The 12,671-nt window shown below is 46.3% G+C and overlaps 2 protein-coding genes across 5 annotated transcripts in view; one reads left to right on the top strand and one right to left on the bottom strand.

The window, feature by feature from the left end:
* TDRD9 (tudor domain containing 9) overlaps positions 1-12,671 on the bottom strand; it is a 75,227-nt gene that overhangs the window by 17,721 nt on the left and 44,835 nt on the right. For all 4 annotated transcript variants that reach the window (XM_036844124.1, XM_036844120.1, XM_036844123.1 and 1 more), the window contains 8 exons: positions 12,093-12,193; positions 8,010-8,183; positions 6,479-6,590; positions 5,184-5,396; positions 4,810-4,899; positions 4,051-4,311; positions 2,984-3,139; positions 1,106-1,176 (listed from right to left, as the gene is read on the bottom strand). In XM_036844124.1, the coding sequence (XP_036700019.1) occupies positions 1,106-1,176; positions 2,984-3,139; positions 4,051-4,311; positions 4,810-4,899; positions 5,184-5,396; positions 6,479-6,590; positions 8,010-8,183; positions 12,093-12,193 (1,178 nt within the window). The remainder of the gene's footprint in view (positions 1-1,105; positions 1,177-2,983; positions 3,140-4,050; positions 4,312-4,809; positions 4,900-5,183; positions 5,397-6,478; positions 6,591-8,009; positions 8,184-12,092; positions 12,194-12,671) is intronic.
* Positions 11,241-11,639, top strand: LOC118890815 (60S ribosomal protein L36a). The gene has a single exon (XM_036844127.1). The coding sequence runs from the start codon at positions 11,269-11,271 to the stop codon at positions 11,587-11,589; it is 321 nt and encodes a 106-aa protein (XP_036700022.1). The 5' UTR covers positions 11,241-11,268; the 3' UTR covers positions 11,590-11,639.

Below are 12,671 nucleotides of genomic sequence, written 5' to 3'. Positions count from 1 at the left end.
AGACCTCTGTCCCGTGGCCCACCCACCCCCTTCCACCTCTCAGCAGAGCCCCAGCAGGGCACCCTCCACTCCTGCTCCTCCCCCATCATCAACTCTCATCAAGCACCGGCCCGTTGGGTCCACACCGAAAGCTCTCACAAAGCTGCCCATTTCTGCGCCTCCTGTCGTGGACTCGGCACGGCCCGCGGTGGTCCTGCTCTGGAGCACAGTGAGAGCAGCCTCAGAGGTCTGCACCTGCCCGAGCACCCTTCACGCTGGGGCTCTGCACACTTTAAAGTGCTCACAGAGCACTTGGACACCTTGTGAAAACGCAGGTTCGAAAGGTCTGGGTGGGGCTGAGCCCTGTATCTCTCACAAGCTCTTGGGGACGCATCTGCTGCTGGCCCTGGAGGAGACTTTGAGAAGCCAGGGTCTACCCTGTAGCCGAAGTGACCATTTGAAGTGCACACAGTGAGGCTTCCCACGCGGCTCGTGAGGCTCTGCGGCCCCCGCACTCCCCCTCCACTTCCTCAGAGGTGACCCAAGGCCCACATGCCTGCTGCTGGGACCCTCCCCGCCAGCCCTCGCCCTGCCTGCCCTGACGGCTGGACTTCTCCTGGTCTAACTCCTCTGCAGGCTTCAGGTCTCAGATTTCCCTGGAAAATCTCGATGGCCTTCCGACTGTGGACAGGGGCCCCTCTCAGATGCCTTCGTGATGCTCCATGGCCCCTGACAAGACCCTCGTCCACCTATCGTGAACTAAGTGGCTTTCTCTGTCCTACCCTCTGCCCGCTGGACCCGTCACCTAGGGGAGGACACCGACTGTCCCCCAGCTGCTCCCAGGACACAGGCGGCACGCACAGACCTGCTGAACGTACAACAACTGCAGTAAGCACAGAAAAAACGACGGCTGTGAGGAAAGACACTCCAACATGTCTTATACAGAATGGCTTTCATGTAAGAGAGAACAGCAACCGCAGATTTGGAGCTAGTGGAGAAGCTGGAAGGAGTTAGAAAAAGTACCACATTCCTACAGGTTAGGTATAAAAAAGGTTAGTTTCTGATGAGCTCTGTAAAAAGAGGACCAGAGAAAAAAAACTTCATGGGAAACTTAAGTTAATCATACCTGAACTTGGATATTCTGGTCAGACTATGACACTTCAGTTCATAAGGGTTAAAAGGCCCATGAAGTATTGCCTGTACATGTAAAATATACAAGATGTTACCAGTAAGTAAAATGTCACTTCACATACATTTTAAAAATCCAAAAGCCAGCTCATAGTTTAAAAAAAGAAAAAAGCTACACCTTCGTCAGTCATAACATCTTCAAGATTTAATGGGAGGAAAATGCCTTAAAGGAGGTATTTTTCTGGGATGCAACTGATTCCATGGTTTCGCTAACCTTCCTCTCTCTCTATATATATAAATACATACACATACTTTGGTCAAAAAAAGGAAGGAAACACTGCCAAATACTTCAGTAAAAGTGTTCTTTTCATGGCAGCAGACTATTCCAGTTAAATAAGCAGGTCTACGACCACACAGCCAAAGGCTGGGGCAGTAGAAGAGTGAGTCCCTGTCAGCCTTCCTCCAAACGGGCCGAGCGACTGGAGCACCTCCACGGGACGAAGCTAAGCCTTGACGCTGGTTCCCAAAAGCCCACACACTGTGCTTCCCCTCGTTCTGATGGGCAAGCACTGGTCGCCGTGACTGGAGAATGCTGCCTGCCATCCGACTGCCTAGTTTTTGTTGCAAAATTCCTGTACCTCCTGGCTCCTTCTTCACCTCCTCGGAGCAGAGTCCCTCAGAGCTACCTGAGAGGCTGCCTCCTGGGCTTCAAGTCCTCAGAAAGTCTGCCGAATAAAACATAATCCTCAACTTTCAGGCTGGGCATTTTTTTCACTCGACATCGCCTTTGGAAAGGTTAGTTTTAAAAAAGAACTAGTCATGGGACTTCGCTGGTGGTCCACTGGCTAAGACTCCGCGCTCCCAATGCAGGGGGCCCAGGTTCGAGCCTGCTCAGGAAACTAGATCCCCCATGCTGCAACTAAGACCCGGAACAGCTAGCTAGCTAGCTAGCTAAATAATTAATAAATAAATAAATAAATTTTTGGGGGGGGGGAAGAAAAGAAGAACTAGTCAAAGCACTGCGCTATACTAAACCCTGGGTTTTGGTCTTATTTTTTTTTTTTTAATTTTTATTTATTTATTTATTTATTATTTTTGGCTGTGTTGGGTCTTCGTTTCTGTGCAAGGGCTTTCTCTAGTTGCGGCGAGTGGGAGCCACTCTTCATCGCGGTGCGCGGGCCTCTCACTGTCGCGGCCTCTCTTGTTGCGGAGCACAGGCTCCAGACGCGCAGGCTCAGTAGTTGTGGCTCACGGGTCTAGTTCCTCCGCAGCATGTGGGATCTTCCCAGACCAGGCCTCGAACCCGTGTCCCCTGCATTGGCAGGCAGATTCTCAACCACTGCGCCACCAGGGAAGCCCTGGTCTTATTAATATAGGCTCCATTGTGAGAAAAGTAACAGTTAAAAACCAGTAAAGAGGGACTTCCCTGGTTGTGCAGTGGTTAAGACTCCGCCTGCCAATGCAGGGGAAACAAGTTCGAGCCCTGGTCCGGGAAGATCCCACATGCCGCAGAGCAACTAAGCCCGTGTGCCACAACTACTGAGCCTGCGCTCTAGAGCCCGCGAGCCACAGCTACTGAAGCCCACGTGCCACAACTACTGAAGTCTCGTGCCTAGAGCCCGTGCTCTGCAACGAGAAGCCACCGCAATGAGAAGCCCGCGCACCACAACGAAGAGCAGCCCCCGCTTGCCAGAACTAGACAAAGCCCACGCACAGCAACGAAAAACCCAACGCAGCCAAAGATAAATTAATTAATTAATTTAAAAAAAAACAGTAAAGAAAAAACCATCATGACTACTAGCTGCAACTCAGCTTATAAATGTACAATGATTTTTTAAAAATTTAACTGTATTTTAAAATAACTCCTATAAATTACCTTGCAGTTTGGGTTACCCAGTTTATTGGAAGAAAAGCTCTCTAACAAAATCCGGATCACATACTTTTCGTCGTCTTTCAGGGGGGATGACACGGACATGTCTGTCACATATTCTACTGATTTGGAAAAGAGACCCTTGAGAACTTCATGGCTTTGCTGAACAAAATAAGAAAAGTTCATTTTGCTAAAACGAAAACCAGTATTAAAAGCACTTTATTCCAAACTAATCAAAGTACTTCATAGGCATGACCTTATTCTTAGGTGGTCTCTAGATTATTAAGATGTCAAAAGATAATTTTCTCAAGTACATTTTAAAATTCAAACAAAAGAAATAAAACAGAATTCATTAAAGGCTCAATTCATTAGCCTTTACGACCTTTCAGCCATCAGAGAACTGAAAAGAGCGAGAAGAAGAATTTTCTGTATACACAATGTCAGTTTCATACTGGGACTATTACCAGGATCCCTGGAAGCATTTCCCACATGGAAACACAAACCCAGCCAGCTCTACAGGGACGTTTCCTGCTTGTTTGTCCCTTGCCCAACTCAGCACCTCATCCCCAGCAGAAATTATAGAAGGAAAAACAAACCACCTTCAACATGAGCCTCAATGTGGCATCTCAAACCTTCAGATCAAGAAAAATAGCTTCAGAACTGATTTTGAAAGAGACAGTTGAAAGACATTTTGAAATGTTCAAAATACTTGAAACTAATATTTTATAATTACTTTCCTTAGGGAGATAAATCTTGGAATCCATTTTTAAAAAACTCCCCAAACAGAGAACACTTTCACAGCTAATCTTCATTCCAAGAAGAAGAAAAAAACACAGCTCCATAATCAGAAACCAACAAGAACGGCACTTGACCACCATAATTTGGTCTCGAAGAAACTAGAAGCCATTGACGAGGGCACCACAGACCTTAACACGCTGAACACTGTCCAGCTCTTCACCCCCCAACACCCTGAGAGGGGAAAAGGGCCCCCCTTCTCTCTCACTCCCCCGCCCCCTGCACACACACACTCAGACACACACACACGCTCCTCAAGGGAGGACGGAAGCGCGCACCTTGGACTCATAGGGCTCCTCGGCCAGCTCGGCACAGCCCTCCTTGACGAGGACGTCTCGCACGTTGATGGCGCCCTGCAGCGCCGAGGAGAGGTAGGCGTCCACGTGTAGGACGCCGTGCACCACGGAGAAGACCTTCACGAGGAGGGCACGGCCGCTGACCAGCGAGGAGAAGCGCCGGCTGGCCCTGCCACTCCAGTGCTCGCCGCACACCAGACACCTTGCGGATGGGCGCATCTTGCAAATCTTAAACTCCAAAGCCTACGGGACAGAAGCGCACAGCTGAGCCAGTTTATAAATGTGCGAGACACTCACCCCAAATACCACTGAAAAGTGACCCTGGTGCAGGGATCCTCTCCAGTGATCTCCTACAAATCCTACTGAAAACAGTTTCAGGGTAAGTGAGGATTTCATAGGTAAAAAAAACTTGGTTTTCCTTTTCGACAACAAAAAAAGTTTAGAATAACTTTTAGAAAGTGCATGTGGGAAAGCATTAGAAATTACTGCTGAATTAAAACTACTTTTTTTGCTAAGTGTGAAACACTCCATATATTTTAATTTGCTCCAAAAGCAGTACTAGCAAAAATATCTACAGCAATCTATTTTTGGGAAAAAGCAGAAACCAAATTCGGAGAGCATGACAAAACGAGTGCCAGCCCTCTGGGCCTTGGCCCTGTCCATAAGCTGAGGGGCGACCACATGACCTCCAGAATCCTTCTAGCTTTACGCTCTCAGACCACAGGAGCGTCTCGACCTTACCTGAAAGGGAAGTTCAAGAAACTGACAGGGAATCTCCATTAAGACGTCCAGAGCTACGTGCGCTCTGTTTCCATAGTCTACAAAGAACACCTAGAGGATGAGGAAAGTGCCTCAGTTAGTACAGGCCCAGGCAAACATCGTGCGCCACCAACCATGGCCACGCAACCATCCATCCCAGCTCCGTCATCACAGGATTCCTAGGGACTGGGGCTTAAATCCTCACCTCACTGAGGGAAGTAACTTTTCTGCTAGACCACTTTTCTAACTGTAATTATTTTATATTTAATTTCCACTTGAAATTAGAAAAGACTTTCTATCAACTGCTATAAGTCTGTCTCATTTCCCTTTCAGTGATTTGTTACAGAAAAACATACCTCAGCAGAATTTCCAGAAACATAAAGGATCTGTGCTCTAAAGTAGCTTTCTTTATCAAAATCAGCAAAAGGAGCCAGACAGACCAAGTCTGGATGTGGGTGAACCGGCAAGGGCACCAACTTCAGACGGCTGATTTCAGCAGTAAGCTTTTCCAGAATCTCTGAGCTTTTTTCATCAATCCTATATCCCCAGAAGTGCCCCACTTCAACCACCTAAAAAGGAGGAAGAGCAGAGATGAACTCTAGAAAGGATTTCTGTCAAGAGGGACAGAAACTCAAACTGCAGCCCTGGCACACCACCCTACTACAAGTCACAAACCAGATTCCCCGGTCGCTAAGTATTCTACGGGGGAGGGGGTGCCCGGCTTGAGCGAGGTGAGGAACGGTGTCTGGAGGCACAAGACTTGCGGGCACACAAGCACTGTAGGCTCTGGGGGGCACGTGGGAACGGGGCTGTTCCATCCCTGACCAGAGCCCAGGGCCCCCAGGTGCCCTCTGGGTGGCGAGGGCCGGGTGCAGGGTGAACGCACAGCCCCCTGGAAGAGCAGTGGGGGGACGGGGGAGTGGATGTCCTCGCCTGCTGCCGCTGCAAGACGGCCAGGGCCGCACTGCTGGAGCTCTCCGGTCTCCTGGCATCCAGGTTTCTATGGGAAGTCTTCCAGTGAAGGGTAACTACAGATTTACCAGGAAGCCCGATGCATTTTAACTGAAATTTTATTTTGAAGAAGTAAAAACTACACCCCAATGAATAATGGTGCCAATGCTAGTTTTGTGGATATAAACTGAATTACACAAGCAAATAGCACTATGCCAATTAACATTTTTACATGTATCTTGTCGCCAAAACTGATTTTAAAATGTACTAACATTTTAAAAATTAAACTTTGACTCTAGAATGAATATTTGTGTTTACACATTTGTGTTACAGCCACATTTCAATTCAGCAAGCGAGAGTAATTCAAGCTCACCCAGATTTGCTACAGGTAACCCTTAAACAAGGCAGGTTTGTTCTGCGAGGGTCCGCTTACCCGGATACTTTTCAACAGTAAAGACTACAGGACTGCATGGTCCGTGGCTGGTCGAATCTGAGGATGCGGCGGGACCACGGATACGGAGGGCCGACAGTGAGTTACCCATGGATTAGCCCCACATTGTTCAAGGGTCCAGTGTAGATGACTAAGGTACACAGGCTGTGGGCGAGGGTCTCTATACATCCACTATCTCATGTATACAACACGACAGTTCTAGGCTAAGAAGACAGAAAAGCTCTAATGATTGGATCACACCATTCTTACCTCTGTAACATCAATTGTTAAGAGGAGATCTGTAATCATCTGGGATCTGTCTAACGTGTTAAATGAGACTTGCGCAGGATCAACTGTCTGCTTCTGGAAGTCCACATTCACCCTATTGAACACAATTTATTTTAAAAGGCAATAAAAGTATTACAAAGAAAACATGTTTACATATATGAAGTTACTGCTTGAACTATTCCACTGTTTCTATAAGAAAAGAACATTTTAATAAAATACCTAAAGCCAGAGATGATGAAGTCAATCTTATCTGAAATGTGTTTCTGATGGCTTCCTGAGCTGCCTTGGGGGAGGGTGTGTACCCCAGTAGTTACATACTACCCTTCAGGAATATATTCTAAAGGTCAAGACTGTTATGGAATATCTACTCTTAAGGATATAAATTCTAAATCTAGGACCTGCAATGTTTCCTAACTTGTGGTTTCAGAGGTGAGTGACTCTGACCTTTAGAAAACTACAAGAATCCAAGCCTATTTAATGTTGTTAGGAAACACATACATGATTTTCTAATAAACCTAAGAATTATCATTCATCCCTTGAAGCAATAATATAATAAATGCTAAAATTCCAGGAGATGAAATATAAATTGATAAAAAGTTTCCTTTCCTAATAATTTTATTCTTAAATGAAGAGGAAGAATTATAAGAGATCTGATCCACCTCTCTTCCCAATTTTCCATCCCATTTATTAAATAAGAGTGACTCAGGCTAAGTTACCCAGCAGGACAGGCCTACTCCACGTTGTTACAGACTGAACCCACTCAACTCCCAAACTCGCAGAATCAAACCATCCCACACTGGATGAAACTCTATGGAACTTACTTCCCTACCTCATCAATTCCTCAAATCCCTGTCAAATTCCTCATGGGGTTAAAAAGATGACAAACAAGAAAAGGTGCAGGAGAATTCTACACACAGCACTGTGTGAATATGACCGAAAGGCCAAGTAATCTGTCAGAAACACTGAAGGGCGATTTAATCGGGTCCAAGAGAAGCCAGCCTGCAAAGTGCACGGCAGCTGCCTGGGGGCCGAGCAGACCCGTGCAGGCAGCCCCCCCCCCCCCCCGCTCAACAGGGACGGGTGGCCTGTGCCGGCAAGCAGCGGGCCGCCGCCAACTGCGCCTGCGTCTTGTCCCGCTGCTGGCTCCGCTCAGGGCGAGGGAGACCCTACTCTGCTTAGGACGAGAAAGGCGGTAACTGTAAGGAGGAAGAAAGGAAACTAACGTCAGGGTCAACCCCTTCGATTTAAACTGAAAATGACACAAATGGCTCTACCCAATCCTCCAAACAGCCTTGTACAATAGGTACCATAGCTATTAAACATATGAAAACACTGAGGTTCAGAGAGGTCAAGTAACGTGCCCAAGCACACACAGCTAGAAGACGATGAAACCAGGCTACCACGCCAGTGCTTTTAGTGTGAACTTAAGCAAGGTTAAACAGCTGTTTAAAAATAATACTGAGAATGTGAAAGCAGGTGGACAGAGTTGTGCCTGCCTCCCTTCTGAAAATACCTTGTGTTCCTGAGCTTGGAAACAGCCCCTCCTTGCACCTTCCCTTCAATCTCCTCTGCAGAATGAACACTGAGTTCAAGGGAAACTTTCAGCTGAGACATCTTAATGGCCATATACACCGCAGGAAGAGTTTTAAACCTCTCTGTTGGATTGCGTGAAAACTCCACAAAGGCTCTGTTCCACAAATGTAAATAAAAAAATAAGTTTATGAGGCATGTTAATTTCTCTCAAGTTTAGAGATTTTCAGTAACATCTCTCTTCAAAACACCAGCAACTCTTCCTTCTGTTAATTAATCAAGAAGATGTATTTAAGGGAAAATTATTCACTTAAGAGAAATAAAAGTTACAATGACGTACCATTAAATTAAAACCAAGTATCATCCTCATGTATTACTCAGTATAATGCAGAATAAAGATTAAGTTCAAAAGGAATTTTCGGCTAAGAAATCTTAATTCTCATTAGAACAAAGTGACAGATTTGGGTTTTTGTTTTCCTCTATTTTATTGTAAAATAAAAATCAGACAGAGAAAAGCACACAACTGAGAAGTTCAGTGATCTTTCTGATCTCCCTCCAAAAAACCACCCAGTTTATCACCCAGTAATGTTGAGGCACGCCCCACCTTAAGACCCACCCACGTCGCAGTGTCCTATTATCACATCCCTCCCTCTTGGGGAATAAGAATCAAACATGCAGTAAGGGGACTTCCCTGGTGGCGCAGTGGTTAAGACTCTGCCTGCCAATGCAGGGGACACAGGTTCGAGCCCTGGTCCGGGAAGTTCCCACATGCTGCGGAGCAACTAAGCCCGTGCACCACAACTACTGAGCCTGCGCTCTAGAGCCCATGAGCCACAACTACTGAGCCCGTGTGCCACAACTACTGAAACCCGTGCACCTAGAGCCCGTGCTCCGCAACAAGAGAAGCCATGGCAATGGGAAGCCCATGCACCGCAACGAAGAGTAGCCCCCGCTCGTTGCAACTAGAGAAGGCCCGTGCACAGCAACGAAGACCCAACGCAGCCAAAAAATAAATTAATTTAAAAAAAAAACATGCAGTAAGGGTGCCTGCCAGACACTTCCTGGTAAAAAGGAAAAAAGCTTCAAGTTTACATTTGTTTATATATGCATGTCAAAATCTCCCGGAGCAAAACATCATACTCAGAAAAACAGACTTATGACCGCTTCAACTACTGCCATGGAAATGCGTGATTTTGGGTGACCTGGAAGGACCCTGAGCTGATGAAAAGCGGCCTGTCGCGTCCCACCCCGTCCCGTCCTCTGGCCTCTCTGCAGCCTCCTGTCTCCACTGCACTGTCCCCTTGCCCTCGGCTCCCTTTCAACCCTCCTCCACCGACCCTGGGTGAGCTCACAAGTGAGCACGTGCAGTCTCCTCCTGTCCTCAGCTCCCTTTATTCACTTCCATTTCTGCCATCTTTCTCTAGAAGGAGCCTAAGTCTCTCCTTAGAAATAACTTCTTTCAAATGCTCTAGAGCACATTTCCAAGACTCTCGTCTTCCCTGAGTACTTTCAACTCAGCACGTGGAGAGAGCCAAGCCCGTGACATTCCCCGCGCGCGCCCAGCCCCCGGCCCTGCCCTCCCGCCCCCCCCCCCCCCCCCCCCGCTGAAGTCCTGGCCCTCGCTGGCTCCTCGCCCGTCTTCGTCCTCCACAGGCCATCAACAGCCGAGTCCAAGAGCTCTTCCCTCCCATCCGCTGCCTCCTTTTCATGTCAAAAGTCACCTCGGCTTGGACAACTGCCAAGTTTAGCTGGACGGCTTCTGCTCCTCTTCATCACTCCCCGATTAAGTTCTACAAAACACAGTTCTAGTCAGAACACTCAGGGCTCTCTAAATACCCACTACTGACGTTCATACTCGTCAGCTGGTTACAAATACCATCCGAAAGACAGCGCCTGATGCCCACTCTTCAGACTCAATCTGACACAAAACCAGCTCCTGGCAAGAGGGCTCTGGCTGTGCCTGGCACAAATCCTACGCTTTCCCAAACCACAGCTCCGCTCACACTGGGCTCCTGCCCCACCTGCCAGGGCTGCCTCCCCTCCAGGCCCCTCCAACTCCTCCAGAGGCAGGCCCAGGTGAATGTCACTGCTCCTACTCTGAGCCTCAGATACAATATCTTCTTCCAACCCCCCAGGCCTCTCCCAGGACACTTCACGATGGGCAAACATCTGTGAAACTGATTTTACTCTCCACGCCGACCACTAATTTGAAAACGTCTCACAGGAGGAAACCGTGCGCCCACGTACGACCTGTGCTCCAGTGCCCTTGGCCCTGCACACAGCAGGCCCTGCTGGATCCCAAGGCGGAGGACAGTCTTGACTCAATAACTATTTTATGTCATTCTCTGCCTTTAATATTTGATGCACAGAACTGATAACCAGAAGAACACTGTTACATTCCCAAGTAATTGGTAAGACATTGGTATTACGACTGAACACCAGAAATCTATGAGGAATCGAGTAAAATATAATTAAAATACCTATATAGATATCCCTGACAGCAAGAAGAAGAAACGAACACCGAACACAATCCAGCAGTAAGGATTAAGGAAAGAGGCCGCTGCAAGCTTAGTGAGAGCCCAGACAGCACCATCCAAATCAGTCCAAAGAGCACCCACGCACACAGAACTGGAGTCTCAGTGAGGCAAACGGACTTTCCATATTCAAGAAAGATGGTTTAGCTACGAGAATCCAATTTTAAGTAAGTAATTTTGTATATGTGATTAAGAATTTGACTGCTAATTTATATTAGAATATTTAAGAAAACTTGAGACACTGTAAGTTTAATTAAATCTGTAACGGTTGTTAGCAGCACCTAGAAAGACTTTACTTATTACAGTTATATATTTGCCATGTGAGGCCTTTACATGCTTACAAAGAAAATCAATATATTAATCACAGGAATGGAACTTAAAATGTGTGAGGCAATTAATCCAAAATTTAAGCAGAATGAATATGCTCAACTTGAGCTATTGGACATTAATCAAAGAAAAACTAAAAGTATTTCTTATTTACTAGATTTACAAAGCTTTGTAAATTAAATAAAATGTGTAGGACACGAGAAAATTTTTTCCAATTTTAAAAATTAAAAATCAATTTAAAAACCGTAATAGCCTTTTCTGTGCATAAGCATTCTCTCTTGGAAATGAAAACTCAAAGTGATACTCCAAAACCACTTACTTCTTATCTGCAATTAAAATAGGCCAAATGGCTCTTTCCGTGCCGATAGCGCTCTCGCAAACATGGTGAACGTTCCTAAAACCCGCCGGACTTTCTGTAAGAAGTGTGGCAAGCACCAACCCCACAAAGTGACACAGTACAAGAAGGGCAAGGATTCGCTGTATGCCCAGGGAAAGCGGCGGTATGACAGGAAGCAGAGTGGCTATGGTGGGCAGACTAAGCCGATTTTCCGGAAAAAGGCTAAAACTACAAAGAAGATTGTGCTGAGGCTTGAATGTGTTGAGCCGAACTGCAGATCTAAGAGAATGCTGGCTATTAAGAGATGCAAGCATTTTGAGCTGGGAGGAGATAAGAAGAGAAAGGGCCAAGTGATCCAGTTCTGAGCTTCATATTTTGTTTTGTTATGAAGACAATAAACATTTGAGATTGTTTACTTAAAAAAATAAAAAAATAAAAAAAATAAAATAGGCCAAATGTAACTGAGTTTTACAATATTTGTCTTCCAAAAATATTTAGAACATGTAAGTTCTAAATGACTATCAGCAGATAAACTCTCCTGCAGGCATCTCTGGCGGCCGGCGACTTACTGTGAAATCTCGGATGGACGCGCCCGAGTGCAGCGCACTTCCAGAGCGCCAACCCTGTACCTCATCACGCTACTGAACCTTCTCAGCATCAGACGTCCTTTAGGAGGAACGTGGTTGAAAGAGAAGATAAATTGCTCCTGACAACAAGATAAACCACAGCCACGCTTTAAGAGCTGTCCTCAGCAGCCCTTCTGACGACCCATTTCCACACGCCCCCAGTTGAAAGAATCGGCCCCTGTAAACATAACATCTCGTGGTTCTTTCGTAATTGCAGTGGATTACAAAAATACACTACTTACTTTGCACCATCAAACACGATGGATCTGACTTGGCCGCACTGTCTAAAGAGAGACTGCAGTTGTTTATAGTAGAGAAATCCATAGGGAGGAACATGCTTCAGCTGTAAAACACCACACTGCATTAACAGGAGCAGACAGAGCTCACAGTCATAATGTTCACAAAAACAGAGCACGCTGTCTTTAAGCACAAGACATAGACCCGACAGCAGGGTATTTAAGGACTAATGACTTTTAAATTATAATTAAGTTTTAATAATACATGTTAAACAAAGGCTAATTCTTCCCCTGTTAGAAGAATCCAAAAGTCTGAAACAGAAAAGTTAAGACTTATTTTTCATTTTTACCTTAAAATAACCAAGCTGACTAAATACATCTTTTTAAAACATAGTATTTCTATATAGGCAGCAGCGGGAACTTAAACGTTAAAGGTTAATGCACCACTTGGTGGAGGAGGGGGTGCGTCCTCACCCCGCAGGCAGCGCTAACCGGACAGGAGCTGCAGCAACCCCTCCCTGTCCGTGCGCTTTCTCCCTCCCATCAGGGCGATCTGTGTTCCGAGCTCCGGCGCGAAACTGGGAG

This window comes from Balaenoptera musculus, chromosome 2 (assembly GCF_009873245.2).
Source record: "Balaenoptera musculus isolate JJ_BM4_2016_0621 chromosome 2, mBalMus1.pri.v3, whole genome shotgun sequence".
Lineage (NCBI taxonomy): Eukaryota > Metazoa > Chordata > Mammalia > Artiodactyla > Balaenopteridae > Balaenoptera > Balaenoptera musculus.
This window is presented reverse-complemented; position numbering and strand designations above follow the sequence as displayed.